At 33.9% G+C, this 25,989-nt stretch overlaps 7 protein-coding genes across 7 annotated transcripts; all 7 read right to left on the reverse strand.

Annotated features, from left to right (window-relative positions):
• Positions 1-5,624: 5,624 nt before the first annotated feature.
• On the reverse strand, positions 5,625-6,614 carry LOC123918450 (non-classical arabinogalactan protein 31-like). The gene is made up of 2 exons (XM_045970511.1): positions 6,110-6,614; positions 5,625-5,917 (listed from the first exon to the last, which is right to left on the reverse strand). The coding sequence occupies exons 1-2, from the start codon at positions 6,612-6,614 to the stop codon at positions 5,625-5,627; spliced, it is 798 nt and encodes a 265-aa protein (XP_045826467.1).
• Positions 6,615-8,748: 2,134 nt separating this feature from the next.
• On the reverse strand, positions 8,749-9,738 carry LOC123918378 (non-classical arabinogalactan protein 31-like). The gene is made up of 2 exons (XM_045970403.1): positions 9,234-9,738; positions 8,749-9,041 (listed from the first exon to the last, which is right to left on the reverse strand). Exons 1-2 carry the CDS (start codon positions 9,736-9,738, stop codon positions 8,749-8,751), a joined length of 798 nt encoding a protein of 265 aa, XP_045826359.1.
• A 2,136-nt stretch (positions 9,739-11,874) lies between these two features.
• Positions 11,875-12,864, reverse strand: LOC123918353 (non-classical arabinogalactan protein 31-like). Its single transcript, XM_045970377.1, has 2 exons — positions 12,360-12,864; positions 11,875-12,167 (listed from the first exon to the last, which is right to left on the reverse strand). The coding sequence occupies exons 1-2, from the start codon at positions 12,862-12,864 to the stop codon at positions 11,875-11,877; spliced, it is 798 nt and encodes a 265-aa protein (XP_045826333.1).
• Positions 12,865-14,998: 2,134 nt separating this feature from the next.
• On the reverse strand, positions 14,999-15,988 carry LOC123918361 (non-classical arabinogalactan protein 31-like). Its single transcript, XM_045970385.1, has 2 exons — positions 15,484-15,988; positions 14,999-15,291 (listed from the first exon to the last, which is right to left on the reverse strand). Exons 1-2 carry the CDS (start codon positions 15,986-15,988, stop codon positions 14,999-15,001), a joined length of 798 nt encoding a protein of 265 aa, XP_045826341.1.
• Positions 15,989-18,121: 2,133 nt separating this feature from the next.
• Positions 18,122-19,112, reverse strand: LOC123918680 (non-classical arabinogalactan protein 31-like). The gene is made up of 2 exons (XM_045970797.1): positions 18,621-19,112; positions 18,122-18,427 (listed from the first exon to the last, which is right to left on the reverse strand). The coding sequence occupies exons 1-2, from the start codon at positions 19,110-19,112 to the stop codon at positions 18,122-18,124; spliced, it is 798 nt and encodes a 265-aa protein (XP_045826753.1).
• A 2,114-nt stretch (positions 19,113-21,226) lies between these two features.
• Positions 21,227-22,216, reverse strand: LOC123918373 (non-classical arabinogalactan protein 31-like). The gene is made up of 2 exons (XM_045970398.1): positions 21,712-22,216; positions 21,227-21,519 (listed from the first exon to the last, which is right to left on the reverse strand). The coding sequence occupies exons 1-2, from the start codon at positions 22,214-22,216 to the stop codon at positions 21,227-21,229; spliced, it is 798 nt and encodes a 265-aa protein (XP_045826354.1).
• A 2,114-nt stretch (positions 22,217-24,330) lies between these two features.
• On the reverse strand, positions 24,331-25,320 carry LOC123918376 (non-classical arabinogalactan protein 31-like). The gene is made up of 2 exons (XM_045970401.1): positions 24,816-25,320; positions 24,331-24,623 (listed from the first exon to the last, which is right to left on the reverse strand). Exons 1-2 carry the CDS (start codon positions 25,318-25,320, stop codon positions 24,331-24,333), a joined length of 798 nt encoding a protein of 265 aa, XP_045826357.1.
• Between the last annotated feature and the right edge of the window lie 669 nt (positions 25,321-25,989).

Genomic DNA, 25,989 nt, shown 5'->3' on the forward strand with positions numbered 1-25,989 from the left:
AAAATTCTCATAAAGACAAACTTGGTACTCTTACCTCCATATCGCATATGGTGTCTTTATGATCATTTTAAAAGGGAACTAATTGTGGGTGAAGATTAATTATAAGTAAAGAGATTTATAGAAAGAGTCAATATATAATTAAACTATCCTTAAATCATGTCAAACATGATGTGATAAAATAGTTATTATAGTCTTTTAATTAAGTATTTACTGATATGACTCATTCATATAACTTAAATACTTTTGTCGAGTTCTATTTTCTTCATTGTTGAATTTCTTTGACAAATTCAAAGATTTCTAATTGGTGTCATACACCTACCAACATCTAATGATTTTAATCATCAATGTTAATGAAGTAAAATAAACTCAATATACAAAATATGTTTAGTGGTCGACATACATCTTATGTATATTGTTCAAATAGGTCATGCGTTATTTTATTGACACATCGAATATTTGTACTAAACAACAATGCTCTTGATATATTTAAGGTCCAAATCATATTTGGCTCTTATCACGATTGTTATAGATAACCCTATCAAGACCATGGAACCCTAGTCCATTACTTGACTTGGAGTAATAGTATAGAAAACTTTGCTTAAATGATAGGACCATTACTTGTCTTATCATTTAAGGCTACAATTCATATATTGTCAATACAAGATATACAATTGCTACTTCTATTACTAGATGGAATTCAATAACAATTATTGTGTTCCATTTCAAACTCGATTTCAAGTCATTGCATAAGCTCTCATTATCAATGAAACAATTTTCATTCTAGATATGGGTTGACTTAAAATTATAGCCAATGTTCTAATTCTTTAAGCATCTCTATTTTCGAAAAATTGAGATTCAACATCTTGTATCATATACTTTTGATGTAGAAATAGAAATTTTGACTTTCTATAACAATATGTGCATTATTGAAGTCTCACTTCATACTTTTGGTTTGACTCTTCCAAGAACTATTTACGTCATTTTTATTTAATGGTCTAACCATAGCCGTTCTACTTTGACAACCATTTTGTACTATTCAAATAAGAGGAATATAAATCTTATTTATATTATATCTCAAATCTTTGATAGTGCAAATTAATTCTCATTCAACTCAACAAATTCCGGTAGATATTCAAAACAATTTTGTCTATATCTATTCCATTACAATTTGTTAGATTGATCCTATGACCAACTTTTGATCCATTGAGAAATTTATCATACTCTAAAGTTCTTTCAAAAGGATCTTACTTGAGATTAAATGATCACATCATTTATTATATATTCTATATCTAGACGTCAACTTGATGCTTCTAACAAGTATCCCTTTTCAATCTAGTTATGGTAGGTTGTTCACAGTTTATAGTTCAAGACTTATAGTTTTCTCGCATTTGAGAACAATTCTCAATTTGTACCAATACAGAAACTCCTTTCTGAAAATCTTGTCCTTCATAAGGACAACTTAATATGTATTGTATTTCGAAATTCTAATTACAAAGATATGTAAGATATTATGACTAAATCATATTTAATTTGGTCTTTAATTAAATACGCTCTCTCACTATTTTACTCAAAACAAATGACCCTCGACATTTGATTCGGAAAATCCCGTTGGAAGATTTTCTAGTGAGAATGAGATCCATATTTCACTTCGTTTTAAGTCAGCGTTGGGCTGATTACACAAAACTTAGTTATTTAGGTAGGAAACTCCTTTCCAATTGTATCTCATACAACTCTCATATCCTTTCTATTGGGTGAATAACACTTATTCTAATCCATCACATGGAATGACCCAATACTTGCTTCTAAAGTCATATAATCTTATTATATTTTCTTTAGTTAAGTTAGACCCATTAAATAGCGATCGGATAAATAAATTACCTCACCGCAACTTATCAATATTGACAATGCACTTCGCGTTGGCAAAACCTACATTGATCGATATTGATCTTGAAGGGCGCTATTCGTTGGAAAGCAATAAAACTTAATATTAATTCCTTTGAGGGCTTTTATAATTAATTTGATCTCACCTTACCACGGCTTACATACAATGACGTCACTCCATACATAACATGCATCAACATACATAATATAATAAAATGAAACAGTTATGGCCCATAGCGCATTTGTTCTCCCAAGCCAATGAGAGAACCTAATCTAACCTAAAACGATCTATACTTCTCCAAGCATGATCTCCAAGGTTGACCTCCATTGTTCTTCTTCTTCATAATATTACATAATAATATAAAAGAATACTCGTTTTACATACGAGGGAGTGGATGAGAAGAGAATATAGAGAATAGAGATAAGGCACGACACGCAGGCCGTATTTAAAAACCAAATGCAATAAAATAAATAAACTAAGGCCATAACCGATCATCAAATATAATAATAACAAACAAACTTTATTATTATTAAAGTCTCATAATTAATTAAATCCGGCGATTGATCAAATCAGGTAAGTTTGATTCAAATATTTAATTCACAATTAAATATTTCGAATCAAAATTTGCTAAAATAAATAACATTATTTTAAAGTAGAATTAAATCTTTTGACAATTCTCCAAATATGGAAAATTATTTAATCAAAACCTTTTTGAATAAAATATTTCCAAAATTGGCAATATTATCTTTTAAAACAATTTTAAAAGATATTTCTAGAGATTTGAAACGATTTCATAATTAAATATATTTGTCAAATATGGAAAATTATTTAATCAAAACCCTTTTGAATAAAATATTTCCAAAATTGATGATATTATCTTTTAAAACAATTTTAAAAGATATTTCTAGAATTTTGAAACGATTTCAAAATTAAATATATTTATCATCTACTTTTCGCATCAACACTTGATACGTTTTGCAAATCCTAATTTTAATGACACAACATTTGTGCAACCCTTTCATGCCGTCAAAATTCCTTATGACCAAATTCAATCCAATTGATCAACATGTCATTGTTTCACCATACAAATGTCGGATTCCGAAACAAATGAACACGGCTCGCTTTAATTGAATAACTTTCATAATAATTTTAACGAAATTACTAACGGTGTATCACATACACCATTTTGCATTACGGTTACTTATATCATATATAAGTTTATGGCCGTTCTTGATTGTGTAACCTTAGGACAATTAACATATCGCATGCTTCACCATACAAGTGTCGGATTCCGAAGCCGTTTCAATGTTAATTACCCAATTCATACACAAAACTTACATCACATGTAAGTATTGACCGTTCTTGTTCGTGTAACCTTAGGACAATCAACATATCGCATGCTCCACCATACAAGTGTCGGATTCCGGAGCCGTTTCAATGTTAATCATCCAATTTATACACAAACAACCGTCAAATTTTAATTACTCGATTTTAATCTTTTATTAACTGTTTTAATCATATTAAAACTGAATTCATGAATTTAAACAAACATCAATTCATGGTTTCGTAAGTGGCTCTGATACCACTGAAGGAAAATAGATACGATAAAAACAGCGGAATTTTAAAATTTTCCTTTTGTGATCCTTACGAATGGTCATGAATTGTGTTTAGAGTTTTACCGTTTGGTTCGAAAACTCCCTTTAAATCACGAACGGCTATCGAACACTTCGAATCACGAACAAGGTCACGAACAAGAACCTCGAACCGTCACGAACAAGGTCACCACCAAGTCACCAACGAATTTGATCACAAGCGTTAAAGGTATAACGCCTCTAGCCAGTCCACACGAACAACAACCTTCAATGGAGTGCTAGCTCCAATGGTTTGAAGGGTTAGGAGAAAGGAGGCACAAAATAAGGATTAGGGTTTTTCACAAAAACTCTAGAAAGGTGATTAGGGTTTCTCAAGAGAGGGGAGAACAAAGGCTCATGAGAATGAGTAACAAAAGTGTGTAACTATTTCTCCTTACCACAAGGGTTCTATTTATAGAACCACTTGCCATGGCAAAATTACACTAAAGCCATTTTAACTAAATGGGCTATAGTGGGCGCCATTCTCATGTAAATATGTCTAGTACATATTTGCACCCCCTTCTTGCTACATCATACCATATGATGTAATGCTCATTTTAATTACCATAATACCCTTATCATATTTCCTTATTTCTCCAAGGTGCACCGTACCTTACGGTGTTCCAATCTCACTAGATTGTTCTTATGTGTGTGACCCTGTAGGTTTCCGTAACATTGACAATTATAATAAATCACTATTTATTACAATAAACAGTGAGCGGTATCTAGCAACACATCACTGCTACTCAAGTTACGAGAAATTAACATGTGATCTAAACATAACCTCTTGTGATAATATTAGTGTGTATAATTACCCCTTTGCCCTTTATGTCTATATTGAACACAAAACATACTTGGTGTCATCTTTGTCCAGTTCAATATTGGGCCCATGACATTTATCCTGTTATGCAGGATTGGCAAATTCCATCTAGGTCACTACTGTCCCTCAGCATGCTTTGTGAAGTACCCATCAACTGCCTTTATGGTTATCCTGTTACGGATAACGTTAGATCAGCAACAAAGTACTTGACTCCACATCTAGGGTACAAAGTGGTTTCAGGTCTAAGGGCGGTTTACACCATTATCACCATGAGAGTAACTTATGACATTTTGCATAACTTTGCATGTAGTACTCTCATAGCGGGTCAATCCAGTATAAATATTACTCCTAATATTTATACCTACGTCAAGACTTGATAACTCCTTATCCCATGATCCATGAGATGTGATCATCAGTCTATCTTCATAATAGTCTTTATGCTTTAAGGTTATCCCCTTTACCTTAAAGCTCGACTACGGATACTTTAAGAATAGTGTCCTTATGTTTAATATTATCTCATGATTAAGTCACACTTAATTATTAAACGGACGTTCTATTCTAGGGACTTCATTATTTTGCAACCTTACAAATATAATAAAGAAATGCCATATTTATATTCAAACTCCTAAAGCAAATACTATGAAAATAGATTGGCTCTTAGGGCTTACTCCAACACAGGGTGCTGAGATGTGGAGTTTAGTTCATGGTATGCGTATTGCTCGTCATCTTAACCGTGTCATTTTTAAAATAGACTCTACCTTTATTGCAGATGTTGTTCTCAATCGTATTTTACCATCACCTCTTATCTCAAACCTCTCCTAGAAGAGGTGTTTAATGTACTAAATTTTTCGGATTTATTATCCAAAAGGGATTTGATGCTCCTTTCTCCCCGAATTTAATTATTTCTGAATATGATTTTTTGCATGCTCTTCTAGTTTTAGATTGTGAGGTTTCTACTACCCCTCGTTTAATTCGTTAATTTAAGTCTTTTATAAAAATAAATCCGACAATTTTCTTGGTAAATAAAACGACAAATAGATTAGAGTAAACAAATTAAACAAAAGCGATAAACATCATTTCTTTAATTAATACTAGTATTTAATAATAATTCTTACAAGAACCATAAATCACACACACATAACATCACTCTTTATCATGTAGTGATGATTCAAGCTCAAAAGTAAACACCATATTTTAACACAAGATGAAACCAACCTCCTAACACTAAAACACAACAATCTAATTTATAAATAAACTCGAAATTAATTTTTTAATATTCTAATCATCTTAATTAACGAGGACATTTGGGCTCAAATGCAAGAGGCCCAACAGTGTAAATAGTGAAATGAAGACCCTTAGACACATAAGGTTTCCCGGACCTAAGAGCAGCACCAGTAAGCCCACCATTAAGATTTGAAGGCTTCAGCCCATTTGGAGCACTAACCAAAACAACATTACACTTATGAGGTGCATAGGTTTTGATACTCTTTGGGCCTTCAATGAAGAAATAACCATTCTTATCAGTCTTATGTGTTTGAACAAACTTGTACTTTGTGCTGTTACATTGTAGCTTCACAACGGCACCTTCAATATTCAATTTTGAAAACAAAATTAATAATGGTCATTGTCTTTTAGCAACAAAAAGAAAAATAATGACATTACTGGGAAAGTGTACAAAATATACAAAAGTTGAAATATCACTGTATCACAAAAGATCTATGAGAATGACATTACTGAGAAAACAAAAATAGTGAAGTTAAAAGTTGAGAAACAAACCATGAAGTGCTTTAGCTCCCAAGAGAGTATGAACACCAGCATACTTGCAAGATTTTACATAAACAACACCTTGAACAGCTATAAAGCGTCTAGGAACAGGAGAAGGATGCAATGGTGGGTGAGCTGGAACAGGGGGGTGCAATGGTGGATGTGTTGGAACAACGGGAGTGTGAATAGGAGGCTTAACAGGAGCATAAGCAGGTGGGTGATGATGGTGGTGGTGACCAGTTGGTGGTTTAGCAGGAACAGGGGTAGAATGGTGAGGAGGGTGTGAAGGAGTGTGAGAAATAGGGGAAGGAGCAGGGGATGGTGTGTGATTATGGTGGTGATGATGGTGGTGAGGGGCGTTAGACGGTGGATGATGTGGTGACTTAGTTGGAGGGTGAAGTGGAGAATGTGAGTGATGAGGAGGGTAAGTTGGTGGAAGAGTTTCAAGGTGTTCGGCAAATGCAATGAAAGAGGTTAGTTGAAGGAAAAGAAGCCACATTGCAAGGGTTTTGGCCATTTCTCTTTGTAAGAGAAAGTAATCTAGAAAAAGATAGGAGAGGAAAGGAAAGTGAAGTGATGATGGTGTTATGTGAGTGTGAGGGTTGATTTATAGCAGCTAATGCCCAAAATCATTCCCCCTTTTTAAAAAATGTTAGCTTTGGAAAATAAAATTGTTGTGAATACATATAGAATAGAATATTCATGTTATTAAGTATAATTATATTTGTATTTATTTGTAATTATTTTTATATATACACTAATAATAACCTATGAATAATGACAATCATAAATAAAATAGTTATAAATATAATTATACTTAATCACATGAATATTCTTTTCTAAAAATTCTTCCAAGGTTTTCAATTATAAGACTTTTTTTCAAAAATAGTTTGTCTCTTTTTTATAAATTTTTAGGTGCAATTATTATTAATTTTTAAATACATCTCTTATTAATACTACTATCAATTTATATATATGTAAAGTTAACAATAAATATCAAGAGCGCTGATATGATATGGCACGAGTCTCTTCTAACTTAATCAAGGTTCTGAGTTTGATATCTCGCTTGGATATGTAGCAACGTTAAAATTCATAGGGAGAGCTTGTCGCCATTTGGGTCCCACATGGTTCGTGGGATTAGTCTCTGCAATTGCGTGCAGACGATATCCGGTTCACACAAAAAAAAAAATCAATAGTAAATACAGGGTAATTTAATAATAGTCACACACTTTTAAGACAAATTTATTATTTCAATAGTCTTTTTAAATATCCGTAATTTTTTTTATCTTATTCATCCTCATCTGCATCACGTTCATCATTTTTTTCACTAATTTATAGTAAGAAAGTACATTCAAATATACCTAAAAAATTTATAAATGGAAATGTCCTAATAGAAATCTAGTTTAGAAATGGAAAGGTCCTAATAGGATCCGTTCTTTTTTCCAGAAAGTGGCTCGTGGTAGTCTTATGACTAATGAAGAGAACCACAATATCAATATGACAAATGGCAATAGTTGTCCCCAGCGCCAACAAGGACTTGAATCCATTATGCATGTATTAAGAGACTTCGAAGAAATAATGAAATTTTGGTCCTCAATTATCAAACCTGATAATTGGGCAAAATTCTTTAGCATGGATCTCATGTCTTGGCTTGAATGGTACCTTGATAATGGAGATATTGAAAATACACTTGGAGTTGGGTGACTGTTTTTGGCGTCTCTATCAAATCATTGTGGAAGGATCGTAATGATTGGTTTTTAATTAGTATTCCAACCTTCGACACATTTGGCTTCTTCATATAGCTAACCGAGTGCAAATGGTAGTTAATAGTATTATTAAACCCGCGGCTTATATGGAGAGCTTTTGCTCCATCATTCCGATTAGATGGGAGCTCCCTCCTATAGATACTCTTAAGTTTAATGTAGATGTAGCGCAAAGTAAAAGGAATGACTTCTCAGCGTGTGGCAAATTGCTTAGAGACTCTCATGGTGGTCTTATTCAAGGTTTTTATTGCAACTTTGGCCGCAATAATGCTCAGGGTGCTGAGATGTGGAGTTTAGTTCATGGTATGCGTATTGCTCGTCATCTTAACCGTGTCATTTTTAAAATAGACTCTACCTTTATTGCAGATGTTGTTCTCAATCGTATTTTACCATCACCTCTTATCTCAAACCTCTCCTAGAAGAGGTGTTTAATCTACTAAATTTTTCGGATTTATTATCCAAAAGGGATTTGATGCTCCTTTCTCCCCGAATTTAATTATTTCTGAATATGATTTTTTGCATGCTCTTCTAGTTTTAGATTGTGAGGTTTCTACTACCCCTCGTTTAATTCGTTAATTTAAGTCTTTTATAAAAATAAATCCGACAATTTTCTTGGTAAATAAAACGACAAATAGATTAGAGTAAACAAATTAAACAAAAGCGATAAACATCATTTCTTTAATTAATACTAGTATTTAATAATAATTCTTACAAGAACCATAAATCACACACACATAACATCACTCTTTATCATGTAGTGATGATTCAAGCTCAAAAGTAAACACCATATTTTAACACAAGATGAAACCAACCTCCTAACACTAAAACACAACAATCTAATTTATAAATAAACTCGAAATTAATTTTTTAATATTCTAATCATCTTAATTAACGAGGACATTTGGGCTCAAATGCAAGAGGCCCAACAGTGTAAATAGTGAAATGAAGACCCTTAGACACATAAGGTTTCCCGGACCTAAGAGCAGCACCAGTAAGCCCACCATTAAGATTTGAAGGCTTCAGCCCATTTGGAGCACTAACCAAAACAACATTACACTTATGAGGTGCATAGGTTTTGATACTCTTTGGGCCTTCAATGAAGAAATAACCATTCTTATCAGTCTTATGTGTTTGAACAAACTTGTACTTTGTGCTGTTACATTGTAGCTTCACAACGGCACCTTCAATATTCAATTTTGAAAACAAAATTAATAATGGTCATTGTCTTTTAGCAACAAAAAGAAAAATAATGACATTACTGGGAAAGTGTACAAAATATACAAAAGTTGAAATATCACTGTATCACAAAAGATCTATGAGAATGACATTACTGAGAAAACAAAAATAGTGAAGTTAAAAGTTGAGAAACAAACCATGAAGTGCTTTAGCTCCCAAGAGAGTATGAACACCAGCATACTTGCAAGATTTTACATAAACAACACCTTGAACAGCTATAAAGCGTCTAGGAACAGGAGAAGGATGCAATGGTGGGTGAGCTGGAACAGGGGGGTGCAATGGTGGATGTGTTGGAACAACGGGAGTGTGAATAGGAGGCTTAACAGGAGCATAAGCAGGTGGGTGATGATGGTGGTGGTGACCAGTTGGTGGTTTAGCAAGAACAGGGGTAGAATGGTGAGGAGGGTGTGAAGGAGTGTGAGAAATAGGGGAAGGAGCAGGGGATGGTGTGTGATTATGGTGGTGATGATGGTGGTGAGGGGCGTTAGACGGTGGATGATGTGGTGACTTAGTTGGAGGGTGAAGTGGAGAATGTGAGTGATGAGGAGGGTAAGTTGGTGGAAGAGTTTCAAGGTGTTCGGCAAATGCAATGAAAGAGGTTAGTTGAAGGAAAAGAAGCCACATTGCAAGGGTTTTGGCCATTTCTCTTTGTAAGAGAAAGTAATCTAGAAAAAGATAGGAGAGGAAAGGAAAGTGAAGTGATGATGGTGTTATGTGAGTGTGAGGGTTGATTTATAGCAGCTAATGCCCAAAATCATTCCCCCTTTTTAAAAAATGTTAGCTTTGGAAAATAAAATTGTTGTGAATACATATAGAATAGAATATTCATGTTATTAAGTATAATTATATTTGTATTTATTTGTAATTATTTTTATATATACACTAATAATAACCTATGAATAATGACAATCATAAATAAAATAGTTATAAATATAATTATACTTAATCACATGAATATTCTTTTCTAAAAATTCTTCCAAGGTTTTCAATTATAAGACTTTTTTTCAAAAATAGTTTGTCTCTTTTTTATAAATTTTTAGGTGCAATTATTATTAATTTTTAAATACATCTCTTATTAATACTACTATCAATTTATATATATGTAACGTTAACAATAAATATCAAGAGCGCTGATATGATATGGCACGAGTCTCTTCTAACTTAATCAAGTTTCTGAGTTTGATATCTCGCTTGGATATGAAGCAACGTTAAAATTCATAGGGAGAGCTTGTCGCCATTTGGGTCCCACATGGTTCGTGGGATTAGTCTCTGCAATTGCGTGCAGACGATATCCGGTTCACACAAAAAAAAAAAATCAATAGTAAATACAGGGTAATTTAATAATAGTCACACACTTTTAAGACAAATTTATTATTTCAATAGTCTTTTTAAATATCCGTAATTTTTTTTAACTTTCTTCATCCTCATCTGCATCACGTTCATCATTTTTTTCACTAATTTATAGTAAGAAAGTACATTCAAATATACCTAAAAAATTTATAAATGGAAATGTCCTAATAGAAATCTAGTTTAGAAATGGAAAGGTCCTAATAGGATCCGTTCTTTTTTCCGGAAAGTGGCTCATGGTAGTCTTATGACTAATGAAGAGAACCACAATATCAATATGACAAATGGCAATAGTTGTCCCCAGCGCCAACAAGGACTTGAATCCATTATGCATGTATTAAGAGACTTCGAAGAAATAATGAAATTTTGGTCCTCAATTATCAAACCTGATAATTGGGCAAAATTCTTTAGCATGGATCTCATGTCTTGGCTTGAATGGTACCTTGATAATGGAGATATTGAAAATACACTTGGAGTTGGGTGACTGTTTTTGGCGTCTCTATCAAATCATTGTGGAAGGATCGTAATGATTGGTTTTTAATTAGTATTCCAACCTTCGACACATTTGGCTTCTTCATATAGCTAACCGAGTGCAAATGGTAGTTAATAGTATTATTAAACCCGCGGCTTATATGGAGAGCTTTTGCTCCATCATTCCTATTAGATGGGAGCTCCCTCCTATAGATACTCTTAAGTTTAATGTAGATGTAGCGCAAAGTAAAAGGAATGACTTCTCAGCGTGTGGCAAATTGCTTAGAGACTCTCATGGTGGTCTTATTCAAGGTTTTTATTGCAACTTTGGCCGCAATAATGCTCAGGGTGCTGAGATGTGGAGTTTAGTTCATGGTATGCGTATTGCTCGTCATCTTAACCGTGTCATTTTTAAAATAGACTCTACCTTTATTGCAGATGTTGTTCTCAATCGTATTTTACCATCACCTCTTATCTCAAACCTCTCCTAGAAGAGGTGTTTAATCTACTAAATTTTTCGGATTTATTATCCAAAAGGGATTTGATGCTCCTTTCTCCCCGAATTTAATTATTTCTGAATATGATTTTTTGCATGCTCTTCTAGTTTTAGATTGTGAGGTTTCTACTACCCCTCGTTTAATTCGTTAATTTAAGTCTTTTATAAAAATAAATCCGACAATTTTCTTGGTAAATAAAACGACAAATAGATTAGAGTAAACAAATTAAACAAAAGCGATAAACATCATTTCTTTAATTAATACTAGTATTTAATAATAATTCTTACAAGAACCATAAATCACACACACATAACATCACTCTTTATCATGTAGTGATGATTCAAGCTCAAAAGTAAACACCATATTTTAACACAAGATGAAACCAACCTCCTAACACTAAAACACAACAATCTAATTTATAAATAAACTCGAAATTAATTTTTTAATATTCTAATCATCTTAATTAACGAGGACATTTGGGCTCAAATGCAAGAGGCCCAACAGTGTAAATAGTGAAATGAAGACCCTTAGACACATAAGGTTTCTCGGACCTAAGAGCAGCACCAGTAAGCCCACCATTAAGATTTGAAGGCTTCAGCCCATTTGGAGCACTAACCAAAACAACATTACACTTATGAGGTGCATAGGTTTTGATACTCTTTGGGCCTTCAATGAAGAAATAACCATTCTTATCAGTCTTATGTGTTTGAACAAACTTGTACTTTGTGCTGTTACATTGTAGCTTCACAACGGCACCTTCAATATTCAATTTTGAAAACAAAATTAATAATGGTCATTGTCTTTTAGCAACAAAAAGAAAAATAATGACATTACTGGGAAAGTGTACAAAATATACAAAAGTTGAAATATCACTGTATCACAAAAGATCTATGAGAATGACATTACTGAGAAAACAAAAATAGTGAACTTAAAAGTTGAGAAACAAACCATGAAGTGCTTTAGCTCCCAAGAGAGTATGAACACCAGCATACTTGCAAGATTTTACATAAACAACACCTTGAACAGCTATAAAGCATCTAGGAACAGGAGAAGGATGCAATGGTGGGTGAGCTGGAACAGGGGGGTGCAATGGTGGGTGTGTTGGAACAACGGGAGTGTGAATAGGAGGCTTAACAGGAGCATAAGCAGGTGGGTGATGATGGTGGTGGTGACCAGTTGGTGGTTTAGCAGGAACAGGGGTAGAATGGTGAGGAGGGTGTGAAGGAGTGTGAGAAATAGGGGAAGGAGCAGGGGATGGTGTGTGATTATGGTGGTGATGATGGTGGTGAGGGGCGTTAGACGGTGGATGATGTGGTGACTTAGTTGGAGGGTGAAGTGGAGAATGTGAGTGATGAGGAGGGTAAGTTGGTGGAAGAGTTTCAAGGTGTTCGGCAAATGCAATGAAAGAGGTTAGTTGAAGGAAAAGAAGCCACATTGCAAGGGTTTTGGCCATTTCTCTTTGTAAGAGAAAGTAATCTAGAAAAAGATAGGAGAGGAAAGGAAAGTGAAGTGATGATGGTGTTATGTGAGTGTGAGGGTTGATTTATAGCAGCTAATGCCCAAAATCATTCCCCCTTTTTAAAAAATGTTAGCTTTGGAAAATAAAATTGTTGTGAATACATATAGAATAGAATATTCATGTTATTAAGTATAATTATACTTGTATTTATTTGTAATTATTTTTATATATACACTAATAATAACCTATGAATAATGACAATCATAAATAAAATAGTTATAAATATAATTATACTTAATCACATGAATATTCTTTTCTAAAAATTCTTCCAAGGTTTTCAATTATAAGACTTTTTTTCAAAAATAGTTTGTCTCTTTTTTATAAATTTTTAGGTGCAATTATTATTAATTTTTAAATACATCTCTTATTAATACTACTATCAATTTATATATATGTAAAGTTAACAATAAATATCAAGAGCGCTGATATGATATGGCACAAGTCTCTTCTAACTTAATCAAGGTTCTGAGTTTGATATCTCGCTTGGATATGTAGCAACGTTAAAATTCATAGGGAGAGCTTGTCGCCATTTGGGTCCCACATGGTTCGTGGGATTAGTCTCTGCAATTGCGTGCAGACGATATCCGGTTCACACAAAAAAAAAAATCAATAGTAAATACAGGGTAATTTAATAATAGTCACACACTTTTAAGACAAATTTATTATTTCAATAGTCTTTTTAAATATCCGTAATTTTTTTTATCTTATTCATCCTCATCTGCATCACGTTCATCATTTTTTTCACTAATTTATAGTAAGAAAGTACATTCAAATATACCTAAAAAATTTATAAATGGAAATGTCCTAATAGAAATCTAGTTTAGAAATGGAAAGGTCCTAATAGGATCCGTTCTTTTTTCCGGAAAGTGGCTCGTGGTAGTCTTATGACTAATGAAGAGAACCACAATATCAATATGACAAATGGCAATAGTTGTCCCCAGCGCCAACAAGGACTTGAATCCATTATGCATGTATTAAGAGACTTCGAAGAAATAATGAAATTTTGGTCCTCAATTATCAAACCTGATAATTGGGCAAAATTCTTTAGCATGGATCTCATGTCTTGGCTTGAATGGTACCTTGATAATGGAGATATTGAAAATACACTTGGAGTTGGGTGACTGTTTTTGGCGTCTCTATCAAATCATTGTGGAAGGATCGTAATGATTGGTTTTTAATTAGTATTCCAACCTTCGACACATTTGGCTTCTTCATATAGCTAACCGAGTGCAAATGGTAGTTAATAGTATTATTAAACCCGCGGCTTATATGGAGAGCTTTTGCTCCATCATTCCTATTAGATGGGAGCTCCCTCCTATAGATACTCTTAAGTTTAATGTAGATGTAGCGCAAAGTAAAAGGAATGACTTCTCAGCGTGTGGCAAATTGCTTAGAGACTCTCATGGTGGTCTTATTCAAGGTTTTTATTGCAACTTTGGCCGCAATAATGCTCAGGGTGCTGAGATGTGGAGTTTAGTTCATGGTATGCGTATTGCTCGTCATCTTAACCGTGTCATTTTTAAAATAGACTCTACCTTTATTGCAGATGTTGTTCTCAATCGTATTTTACCATCATCTCTTATCTCAAACCTCTCCTAGAAGAGGTGTTTAATCTACTAAATTTTTCGGATTTATTATCCAAAAGGGATTTGATGCTCCTTTCTCCCCGAATTTAATTATTTCTGAATATGATTTTTTGCATGCTCTTCTAGTTTTAGATTGTGAGGTTTCTACTACCCCTCGTTTAATTCGTTAATTTAAGTCTTTTATAAAAATAAATCCGACAATTTTCTTGGTAAATAAAACGACAAATAGATTAGAGTAAACAAATTAAACAAAAGCGATAAACATCATTTCTTTAATTAATACTAGTATTTAATAATAATTCTTACAAGAACCATAAATCACACACACATAACATCACTCTTTATCATGTAGTGATGATTCAAGCTCAAAAGTAAACACCATATTTTAACACAAGATGAAACCAACCTCCTAACACTAAAACACAACAATCTAATTTATAAATAAACTCGAAATTAATTTTTTAATATTCTAATCATCTTAATTAACGAGGACATTTGGGCTCAAATGCAAGAGGCCCAACAGTGTAAATAGTGAAATGAAGACCCTTAGACACATAAGGTTTCCCAGACCTAAGAGCAGCACCAGTAAGCCCACCATTAAGATTTGAAGGCTTCAGCCCATTTGGAGCACTAACCAAAACAACATTACACTTATGAGGTGCATAGGTTTTGATACTCTTTGGGCCTTCAATGAAGAAATAACCATTCTTATCAGTCTTATGTGTTTGAACAAACTTGTACTTTGTGCTGTTACATTGTAGCTTCACAACGGCACCTTCAATATTCAATTTTGAAAACAAAATTAATAATGGTCATTGTCTTTTAGCAACAAAAAGAAAAATAATGACATTACTGGGAAAGTGTACAAAATATACAAAAGTTGAAATATCACTGTATCACAAAAGATCTATGAGAATGACATTACTGAGAAAACAAAAATAGTGAAGTTAAAAGTTGAGAAACAAACCATGAAGTGCTTTAGCTCCCAAGAGAGTATGAACACCAGCATACTTGCAAGATTTTACATAAACAACACCTTGAACAGCTATAAAGCGTCTAGGAACAGGAGAAGGATGCAATGGTGGGTGAGCTGGAACAGGGGGGTGCAATGGTGGGTGTGTTGGAACAACGGGAGTGTGAATAGGAGGCTTAACAGGAGCATAAGCAGGTGGGTGATGATGGTGGTGGTGACCAGTTGGTGGTTTAGCAGGAACAGGGGTAGAATGGTGAGGAGGGTGTGAAGGAGTGTGAGAAATAGGGGAAGGAGCAGGGGATGGTGTGTGATTATGGTGGTGATGATGGTGGTGAGGGGCGTTAGACGGTGGATGATGTGGTGACTTAGTTGGAGGGTGAAGTGGAGAATGTGAGTGATGAGGAGGGTAAGTTGGTGGAAGAGTTTCAAGGTGTTCGGCAAATGCAATGAAAGAGGTTAGTTGAAGGAAAAGAAGCCACATTGCAAGGGTTTTGGCCATTTCTCTTTGTAAGAGAAAGTAATCTAGAAAAAGATAGGAGAGGAAAGGAAAGTGAAGTGATGATGGTGTTATGTGAGTGTGAGGGTTGATTTATAGCAGCTAATGCCCAAAATCATTCCCCCTTTTTAAAAAATGTTAGCTTTGGAAAATAAAATTGTTGTGAATACATATAGAATAGAATATTCATGTTATTAAGTATAATTATATTTGTATTTATTTGTAATTATTTTTATATATACACTAATAATAACCTATGAATAATGACAATCATAAATAAAATAATTATAAATATAATTATACTTAATCACATGAATATTCTTTTCTAAAAATTCTTCCAAGGTTTTTAATTATAAGACTTTTTTTCAAAAATAGTTTGTCTCTTTTTTATAAATTTTTAGGTGCAATTATTATTAATTTTTAAATACATCTCTTATTAATACTACTATCAATTTATATATATGTAAAGTTAACAATAAATATCAAGAGCGCTGATATGATATGGCACGAGTCTCTTCTAACTTAATCAAGGTTCTGAGTTTGATATCTCGCTTGGATATGTAGCAACGTTAAAATTCATAGGGAGAGCTTGTCGCCATTTGGGTCCCACATGGCTCGTGGGATTAGTCTCTGCAATTGCGTGCAGACGATATCCGGTTCACACAAAAAAAAAAATCAATAGTAAATACAGGGTAATTTAATAATAGTCACACACTTTTAAGACAAATTTATTATTTCAATAGTCTTTTTAAATATCCGTAATTTTTTTTATCTTATTCATCCTCATCTGCATCACGTTCATCATTTTTTTCACTAATTTATAGTAAGAAAGTACATTCAAATATACCTAAAAAATTTATAAATGGAAATGTCCTAATAGAAATCTAGTTTAGAAATGGAAAGGTCCTAATAGGATCCGTTCTTTTTTCCGGAAAGTGGCTCGTGGTAGTCTTATGACTAATGAAGAGAACCACAATATCAATATGACAAATGGCAATAGTTGTCCCCAGCGCCAACAAGGACTTGAATCCATTATGCATGTATTAAGAGACTTCGAAGAAATAATGAAATTTTGGTCCTCAATTATCAAACCTGATAATTGGGCAAAATTCTTTAGCATGGATCTCATGTCTTGGCTTGAATGGTACCTTGATAATGGAGATATTGAAAATACACTTGGAGTTGGGTGACTGTTTTTGGCGTCTCTATCAAATCATTGTGGAAGGATCGTAATGATTGGTTTTTAATTAGTATTCCAACCTTCGACACATTTGGCTTCTTCATATAGCTAACCGAGTGCAAATGGTAGTTAATAGTATTATTAAACCCGCGGCTTATATGGAGAGCTTTTGCTCCATCATTCCTATTAGATGGAGCTCCCTCCTATAGATACTCTTAAGTTTAATGTAGATGTAGCGCAAAGTAAAAGGAATGACTTCTCAGCGTGTGGCAAATTGCTTAGAGACTCTCATGGTGGTCTTATTCAAGGTTTTTATTGCAACTTTGGCCGCAATAATGCTCAGGGTGCTGAGATGTGGAGTTTAGTTCATGGTATGCGTATTGCTCGTCATCTTAACCGTGTCATTTTTAAAATAGACTCTACCTTTGTTGCAGATGTTGTTCTCAATCGTATTTTACCATCACATCTTATCTCGAACCTCTCCTAGAAGAGGTGTTTAATCTACTAAATTTTTCGGATTTATTGTCCAAAAGGGATTTGATGCTCCTTTCTCCCCGAATTTAATTATTTCTGAATATGATTTTTTGCATGCTCTTCTAGTTTTAGATTGTGAGGTTTCTACTACCCCTCGTTTAATTCGTTAATTTAAGTCTTTTATAAAAATAAATCCGACAATTTTCTTGGTAAATAAAACGACAAATAGATTAGAGTAAACAAATTAAACAAAAGCGATAAACATCATTTCTTTAATTAATACTAGTATTTAATAATAATTCTTACAAGAACCATAAATCACACACACATAACATCACTCTTTATCATGTAGTGATGATTCAAGCTCAAAAGTAAACACCATATTTTAACACAAGATGAAACCAACCTCCTAACACTAAAACACAACAATCTAATTTATAAATAAACTCGAAATTAATTTTTTAATATTCTAATCATCTTAATTAACGAGGACATTTGGGCTCAAATGCAAGAGGCCCAACAGTGTAAATAGTGAAATGAAGACCCTTAGACACATAAGGTTTCCTGGACCTAAGAGCAGCACCAGTAAGCCCACCATTAAGATTTGAAGGCTTCAGCCCATTTGGAGCACTAACCAAAACAACATTACACTTATGAGGTGCATAGGTTTTGATACTCTTTGGGCCTTCAATGAAGAAATAACCATTCTTATCAGTCTTATGTGTTTGAACAAACTTGTACTTTGTGCTCTTACATTGTAGCTTCACAACGGCACCTTCAATATTCAATTTTGAAAACAAAATTAATAATGGTCATTGTCTTTTAGCAACAAAAAGAAAAATAATGACATTACTGGGAAAGTGTACAAAATATACAAAAGTTGAAATATCACTGTATCACAAAAGATCTATGAGAATGACATTACTGAGAAAACAAAAATAGTGAAGTTAAAAGTTGAGAAACAAACCATGAAGTGCTTTAGCTCCCCAAGAGAGTATGAACACCAGCATACTTGCAAGATTTTACATAAACAACACCTTGAACAGCTATAAAGCGTCTAGGAACAGGAGAAGGATGCAATGGTGGGTGAGCTGGAACAGGGGGGTGCAATGGTGGGTGTGTTGGAACAACGGGAGTGTGAATAGGAGGCTTAACAGGAGCATAAGCAGGTGGGTGATGATGGTGGTGGTGACCAGTTGGTGGTTTAGCAGGAACATGGGTAGAATGGTGAGGAGGGTGTGAAGGAGTGTGAGAAATAGGGGAAGGAGCAGGGGATGGTGTGTGATTATGGTGGTGATGATGGTGGTGAGGGGCGTTAGACGGTGGATGATGTGGTGACTTAGTTGGAGGGTGAAGTGGAGAATGTGAGTGATGAGGAGGGTAAGTTGGTGGAAGAGTTTCAAGGTGTTCGGCAAATGCAATGAAAGAGGTTAGTTGAAGGAAAAGAAGCCACATTGCAAGGGTTTTGGCCATTTCTCTTTGTAAGAGAAAGTAATCTAGAAAAAGATAGGAGAGGAAAGGAAAGTGAAGTGATGATCGTGTTATGTGAGTGTGAGGGTTGATTTATAGTAGCTAATGCCCAAAATCATTCCCCCTTTTTAAAAAATGTTAGCTTTGGAAAATAAAATTGTTGTGAATACATATAGAATAGAATATTCATGTTATTAAGTATAATTATATTTGTATTTATTTGTAATTATTTTTATATATACACTAATAATAACCTATGAATAATGACAATCATAAATATAATTATACTTAATCACATGAATATTCTTTTCTAAAAATTCTTCCAAGGTTTTTAATTATAAGACTTTTTTTCAAAATTAGTTTGTCTCTTTTTTATAAATTTTTAGGTGCAATTATTATTAATTTTTAAATACATCTCTTATTAATACTACTATCAATTTATATATATGTAAAGTTAACAATAAATATCAAGAGCGCTGATATGATATGGCACGAGTCTCTTCTAACTTAATCAAGGTTCTGAGTTTGATATCTCGCTTGGATATGTAGCAACGTTAAAATTCATAGGGAGAGCTTGTCGCCATTTGGGTCCCACATGGCTCGTGGGATTAGTCTCTGCAATTGCGTGCAGACGATATCCGGTTCACACAAAAAAAAAATCAATAGTAAATACAGGGTAATTTAATAATAGTCACACACTTTTAAGACAAATTTATTATTTCAATAGTCTTTTTAAATATCCGTAATTTTTTTTATCTTATTCATCCTCATCTGCATCACGTTCATCATTTTTTTCACTAATTTATAGTAAGTACATTCAAATATACCTAAAAAATTTATAAATGGAAATGTCCTAATAGAAATCTAGTTTAGAAATGGAAAGGTCCTAATAGGATCCGTTCTTTTTTCCGGAAAGTGGGTCGTGGTAGTCTTATGACTAATGAAGAGAACCACAATATCAATATGACAAATGGCAATAGTTGTCCCCAGCGCCAACAAGGACTTGAATCCATTATGCATGTATTAAGAGACTTCGAAGAAATAATGAAATTTTGGTCCTCAATTATCAAACCTGATAATTGGGCAAAATTCTTTAGCATGGATCTCATGTCTTGGCTTGAATGGTACCTTGATAATGGAGATATTGAAAATACACTTGGAGTTGGGTGACTGTTTTTGGCGTCTCTATCAAATCATTGTGGAAGGATCGTAATGATTGGTTTTTAATTAGTATTCCAACCTTCGACACATTTGGCTTCTTCATATAGCTAACCGAGTGCAAATGGTAGTTAATAGTATTATTAAACCCGCGGCTTATATGGAGAGCTTTTGCTCCATCATTCCTATTAGATGAGAGCTCCCTCCTATAGATACTCTTAAGTTTAATGTAGATGTAGCGCAAAGTAAAAGGAATGACTTCTCAGCGTGTGGCAAATTGCTTAGAGACTCTCATGGTGGTCTTATTCAAGGTTTTTATTGCAACTTTGGCCGCAATAATGCTCAGGGTGCTGAGATGTGGAGTTTAGTTCATGGTATGCGTATTGCTCGTCATCTTAACTGTGTCATTTTTAAAATAGACTCTACCTTTGTTTCAGATGTTGTTCTCAATCGTATTTTACCATCACATCTTATCTCGAACCTCTCCTAGAAGAGGTGTTTAATCTACTAAATTTTTCGGATTTATTATCCAAAAGGGATTTGATGCTCCTTTCTCCCCGAATTTAATTATTTCTGAATATGATTTTTTGCATGCTCTTCTAGTTTTAGATTGTGAGGTTTCTACTACCCCTCGTTTAATTCGTTAATTTAAGTCTTTTATAAAAATAAATCCGACAATTTTCTTGGTAAATAAAACGACAAATAGATTAGAGTAAACAAATTAAACAAAAGCGATAAACATCATTTCTTTAATTAATACTAGTATTTAATAATAATTCTTACAAGAACCATAAATCACACACACATAACATCACTCTTTATCATGTAGTGATGATTCAAGCTCAAAAGTAAACACCATATTTTAACACAAGATGAAACCAACCTCCTAACACTAAAACACAACAATCTAATTTATAAATAAACTCGAAATTAATTTTTTAATATTCTAATCATCTTAATTAACGAGGACATTTGGGCTCAAATGCAAGAGGCCCAACAGTGTAAATAGTGAAATGAAGACCCTTAGACACATAAGGTTTCCCGGACCTAAGAGCAGCACCAGTAAGCCCACCATTAAGATTTGAAGGCTTCAGCCCATTTGGAGCACTAACCAAAACAACATTACACTTATGAGGTGCATAGGTTTTGATACTCTTTGGGCCTTCAATGAAGAAATAACCATTCTTATCAGTCTTATGTGTTTGAACAAACTTGTACTTTGTGCTGTTACATTGTAGCTTCACAACGGCACCTTCAATATTCAATTTTGAAAACAAAATTAATAATGGTCATTGTCTTTTAGCAACAAAAAGAAAAATAATGACATTACTGGGAAAGTGTACAAAATATACAAAAGTTGAAATATCGCTGTATCACAAAAGATCTATGAGAATGACATTACTGAGAAAACAAAAATAGTGAAGTTAAAAGTTGAGAAACAAACCATGAAGTGCTTTAGCTCCCAAGAGAGTATGAACACCAGCATACTTGCAAGATTTTACATAAACAACACCTTGAACAGCTATAAAGCGTCTAGGAACAGGAGAAGGATGCAATGGTGGGTGAGCTGGAACAGGGGGGTGCAATGGTGGGTGTGTTGGAACAACGGGAGTGTGAATAGGAGGCTTAACAGGAGCATAAGCAGGTGGGTGATGATGGTGGTGGTGACCAGTTGGTGGTTTAGCAGGAACATGGGTAGAATGGTGAGGAGGGTGTGAAGGAGTGTGAGAAATAGGGGAAGGAGCAGGGGATGGTGTGTGATTATGGTGGTGATGATGGTGGTGAGGGGCGTTAGACGGTGGATGATGTGGTGACTTAGTTGGAGGGTGAAGTGGAGAATGTGAGTGATGAGGAGGGTAAGTTGGTGGAAGAGTTTCAAGGTGTTCGGCAAATGCAATGAAAGAGGTTAGTTGAAGGAAAAGAAGCCACATTGCAAGGGTTTTGGCCATTTCTCTTTGTAAGAGAAAGTAATCTAGAAAAAGATAGGAGAGGAAAGGAAAGTGAAGTGATGATGGTGTTATGTGAGTGTGAGGGTTGATTTATAGCAGCTAATGCCCAAAATCATTCCCCCTTTTTAAAAAATGTTAGCTTTGGAAAATAAAATTGTTGTGAATACATATAGAATAGAATATTCATGTTATTAAGTATAATTATATTTGTATTTATTTGTAATTATTTTTATATATACACTAATAATAACCTATGAATAATGACAATCATAAATATAATTATACTTAATCACATGAATATTCTTTTCTAAAAATTCTTCCAAGGTTTTTAATTATAAGACTTTTTTTCAAAAATAGTTTGTCTCTTTTTTATAAATTTTTAGGTGCAATTATTATTAATTTTTAAATACATCTCTTATTAATACTACTATCAATTTATATATATGTAAAGTTAACAATAAATATCAAGAGCGCTGATATGATATGGCACGAGTCTCTTCTAACTTAATCAAGGTTCTGAGTTTGATATCTCGCTTGGATATGTAGCAACGTTAAAATTCATAGGGAGAGCTTGTCGCCATTTGGGTCCCACATGGCTCGTGGGATTAGTCTCTGCAATTGCGTGCAGACGATATCCGGTTCACACAAAAAAAAAATCAATAGTAAATACAGGGTAATTTAATAATAGTCACACACTTTTAAGACAAATTTATTATTTCAATAGTCTTTTTAAATATCCGTAATTTTTTTTATCTTATTCATCCTCATCTGCATCACGTTCATCATTTTTTTCACTAATTTATAGTAAGTACATTCAAATATACCTAAAAAATTTATAAATGGAAATGTCCTAATAGAAATCTAGTTTAGAAATGGAAAGGTCCTAATAGGATCCGTTCTTTTTTCCGGAAAGTGGGTCGTGGTAGTCTTATGACTAATGAAGAGAACCACAATATCAATATGACAAATGGCAATAGTTGTCCCCAGCGCCAACAAGGACTTGAATCCATTATGCATGTATTAAGAGACTTCGAAGAAATAATGAAATTTTGGTCCTCAATTATCAAACCTGATAATTGGGCAAAATTCTTTAGCATGGATCTCATGTCTTGGCTTGAATGGTACCTTGATAATGGAGATATTGAAAATACACTTGGAGTTGGGTGACTGTTTTTGGCGTCTCTATCAAATCATTGTGGAAGGATCGTAATGATTGGTTTTTAATTAGTATTCCAACCTTCGACACATTTGGCTTCTTCATATAGCTAACCGAGTGCAAATGGTAGTTAATAGTATTATTAAACCCGCGGCTTATATGGAGAGCTTTTGCTCCATCATTCCTATTAGATGAGAGCTCCCTCCTATAGATACTCTTAAGTTTAATGTAGATGTAGCGCAAAGTAAAAGGAATGACTTCTCAGCGTGTGGCAAATTGCTTAGAGACTCTCATGGTGGTCTTATTCAAGGTTTTTATTGCAACTTTGGCCGCAATAATGCTCAGGGTGCTGAGATGTGGAGTTTAGTTCATGGTATGCGTATTGCTCGTCATCTTAACTGTGTCATTTTTAAAATAGACTCTACCTTTGTTTCAGATGTTGTTCTCAATCGTATTTTACCATCACATCTTATCTCGAACCTCTCCTAGAAGAGGTGTTTAATCTACTAAATTTTTCGGATTTATTATCCAAAAGGGATTTGATGCTCCTTTCTCCCCGAATTTAATTATTTCTGAATATGATTTTTTGCATGCTCTTCTAGTTTTAGATTGTGAGGTTTCTACTACCCCTCGTTTAATTCGTTAATTTAAGTCTTTTATAAAAATAAATCCGACAATTTTCTTGGTAAATAAAACGACAAATAGATTAGAGTAAACAAATTAAACAAAAGCGATAAACATCATTTCTTTAATTAATACTAGTATTTAATAATAATTCTTACAAGAACCATAAATCACACACACATAACATCACTCTTTATCATGTAGTGATGATTCAAGCTCAAAAGTAAACACCATATTTTAACACAAGATGAAACCAACCTCCTAACACTAAAACACAACAATCTAATTTATAAATAAACTCGAAATTAATTTTTTAATATTCTAATCATCTTAATTAACGAGGACATTTGGGCTCAAATGCAAGAGGCCCAACAGTGTAAATAGTGAAATGAAGACCCTTAGACACATAAGGTTTCCCGGACCTAAGAGCAGCACCAGTAAGCCCACCATTAAGATTTGAAGGCTTCAGCCCATTTGGAGCACTAACCAAAACAACATTACACTTATGAGGTGCATAGGTTTTGATACTCTTTGGGCCTTCAATGAAGAAATAACCATTCTTATCAGTCTTATGTGTTTGAACAAACTTGTACTTTGTGCTGTTACATTGTAGCTTCACAACGGCACCTTCAATATTCAATTTTGAAAACAAAATTAATAATGGTCATTGTCTTTTAGCAACAAAAAGAAAAATAATGACATTACTGGGAAAGTGTACAAAATATACAAAAGTTGAAATATCGCTGTATCACAAAAGATCTATGAGAATGACATTACTGAGAAAACAAAAATAGTGAAGTTAAAAGTTGAGAAACAAACCATGAAGTGCTTTAGCTCCCAAGAGAGTATGAACACCAGCATACTTGCAAGATTTTACATAAACAACACCTTGAACAGCTATAAAGCGTCTAGGAACAGGAGAAGGATGCAATGGTGGGTGAGCTGGAACAGGGGGGTGCAATGGTGGGTGTGTTGGAACAACGGGAGTGTGAATAGGAGGCTTAACAGGAGCATAAGCAGGTGGGTGATGATGGTGGTGGTGACCAGTTGGTGGTTTAGCAGGAACATGGGTAGAATGGTGAGGAGGGTGTGAAGGAGTGTGAGAAATAGGGGAAGGAGCAGGGGATGGTGTGTGATTATGGTGGTGATGATGGTGGTGAGGGGCGTTAGACGGTGGATGATGTGGTGACTTAGTTGGAGGGTGAAGTGGAGAATGTGAGTGATGAGGAGGGTAAGTTGGTGGAAGAGTTTCAAGGTGTTCGGCAAATGCAATGAAAGAGGTTAGTTGAAGGAAAAGAAGCCACATTGCAAGGGTTTTGGCCATTTCTCTTTGTAAGAGAAAGTAATCTAGAAAAAGATAGGAGAGGAAAGGAAAGTGAAGTGATGATGGTGTTATGTGAGTGTGAGGGTTGATTTATAGCAGCTAATGCCCAAAATCATTCCCCCTTTTTAAAAAATGTTAGCTTTGGAAAATAAAATTGTTGTGAATACATATAGAATAGAATATTCATGTTATTAAGTATAATTATATTTGTATTTATTTGTAATTATTTTTATATATACACTAATAATAACCTATGAATAATGACAATCATAAATATAATTATACTTAATCACATGAATATTCTTTTCTAAAAATTCTTCCAAGGTTTTTAATTATAAGACTTTTTTTCAAAAATAGTTTGTCTCTTTTTTATAAATTTTTAGGTGCAATTATTATTAATTTTTAAATACATCTCTTATTAATACTACTATCAATTTATATATATGTAAAGTTAACAATAAATATCAAGAGCGCTGATATGATATGGCACGAGTCTCTTCTAACTTAATCAAGGTTCTGAGTTTGATATCTCGCTTGGATATGTAGCAACGTTAAAATTCATAGGGAGAGCTTGTCGCCATTTGGGTCCCATATGGCTCGTGGGATTAGTCTCTGCAATTGCGTGCAGACGATATCCGGTTCACACAAAAAAAAAATCAATAGTAAATA

Source organism: Trifolium pratense, linkage group LG3 (genome assembly GCF_020283565.1).
Source record: "Trifolium pratense cultivar HEN17-A07 linkage group LG3, ARS_RC_1.1, whole genome shotgun sequence".
Lineage (NCBI taxonomy): Eukaryota > Viridiplantae > Streptophyta > Magnoliopsida > Fabales > Fabaceae > Trifolium > Trifolium pratense.

What these genes read in the sequence shown, in the direction of transcription:
- LOC123918378 (XM_045970403.1), bottom strand. Translation starts at nt 9,738, where the DNA reads ATGGCCAAAACCCTTGCAATGTGGCTTCTTTTCCTTCAACTAACCTCT. An exon ending in GGGAGCTAAAGCACTTCATG is followed by an intron (nt 9,042 to 9,233) that starts GTTTGTTTCTCA and finishes TGAATATTGAAG; the next exon opens with GTGCCGTTGTGAAGCTACAA.
- LOC123918353 (XM_045970377.1), bottom strand. Translation starts at nt 12,864, where the DNA reads ATGGCCAAAACCCTTGCAATGTGGCTTCTTTTCCTTCAACTAACCTCT. An exon ending in GGGAGCTAAAGCACTTCATG is followed by an intron (nt 12,168 to 12,359) that starts GTTTGTTTCTCA and finishes TGAATATTGAAG; the next exon opens with GTGCCGTTGTGAAGCTACAA.
- LOC123918450 (XM_045970511.1), bottom strand. Translation starts at nt 6,614, where the DNA reads ATGGCCAAAACCCTTGCAATGTGGCTTCTTTTCCTTCAACTAACCTCT. An exon ending in GGGAGCTAAAGCACTTCATG is followed by an intron (nt 5,918 to 6,109) that starts GTTTGTTTCTCA and finishes TGAATATTGAAG; the next exon opens with GTGCCGTTGTGAAGCTACAA.
- LOC123918376 (XM_045970401.1), bottom strand. Translation starts at nt 25,320, where the DNA reads ATGGCCAAAACCCTTGCAATGTGGCTTCTTTTCCTTCAACTAACCTCT. An exon ending in GGGAGCTAAAGCACTTCATG is followed by an intron (nt 24,624 to 24,815) that starts GTTTGTTTCTCA and finishes TGAATATTGAAG; the next exon opens with GTGCCGTTGTGAAGCTACAA.
- LOC123918373 (XM_045970398.1), bottom strand. Translation starts at nt 22,216, where the DNA reads ATGGCCAAAACCCTTGCAATGTGGCTTCTTTTCCTTCAACTAACCTCT. An exon ending in GGGAGCTAAAGCACTTCATG is followed by an intron (nt 21,520 to 21,711) that starts GTTTGTTTCTCA and finishes TGAATATTGAAG; the next exon opens with GTGCCGTTGTGAAGCTACAA.
- LOC123918361 (XM_045970385.1), bottom strand. Translation starts at nt 15,988, where the DNA reads ATGGCCAAAACCCTTGCAATGTGGCTTCTTTTCCTTCAACTAACCTCT. An exon ending in GGGAGCTAAAGCACTTCATG is followed by an intron (nt 15,292 to 15,483) that starts GTTTGTTTCTCA and finishes TGAATATTGAAG; the next exon opens with GTGCCGTTGTGAAGCTACAA.
- LOC123918680 (XM_045970797.1), bottom strand. Translation starts at nt 19,112, where the DNA reads ATGGCCAAAACCCTTGCAATGTGGCTTCTTTTCCTTCAACTAACCTCT. An exon ending in TTCATACTCTCTTGGGGAGC is followed by an intron (nt 18,428 to 18,620) that starts TAAAGCACTTCA and finishes TTGTTTTCAAAA; the next exon opens with TTGAATATTGAAGGTGCCGT.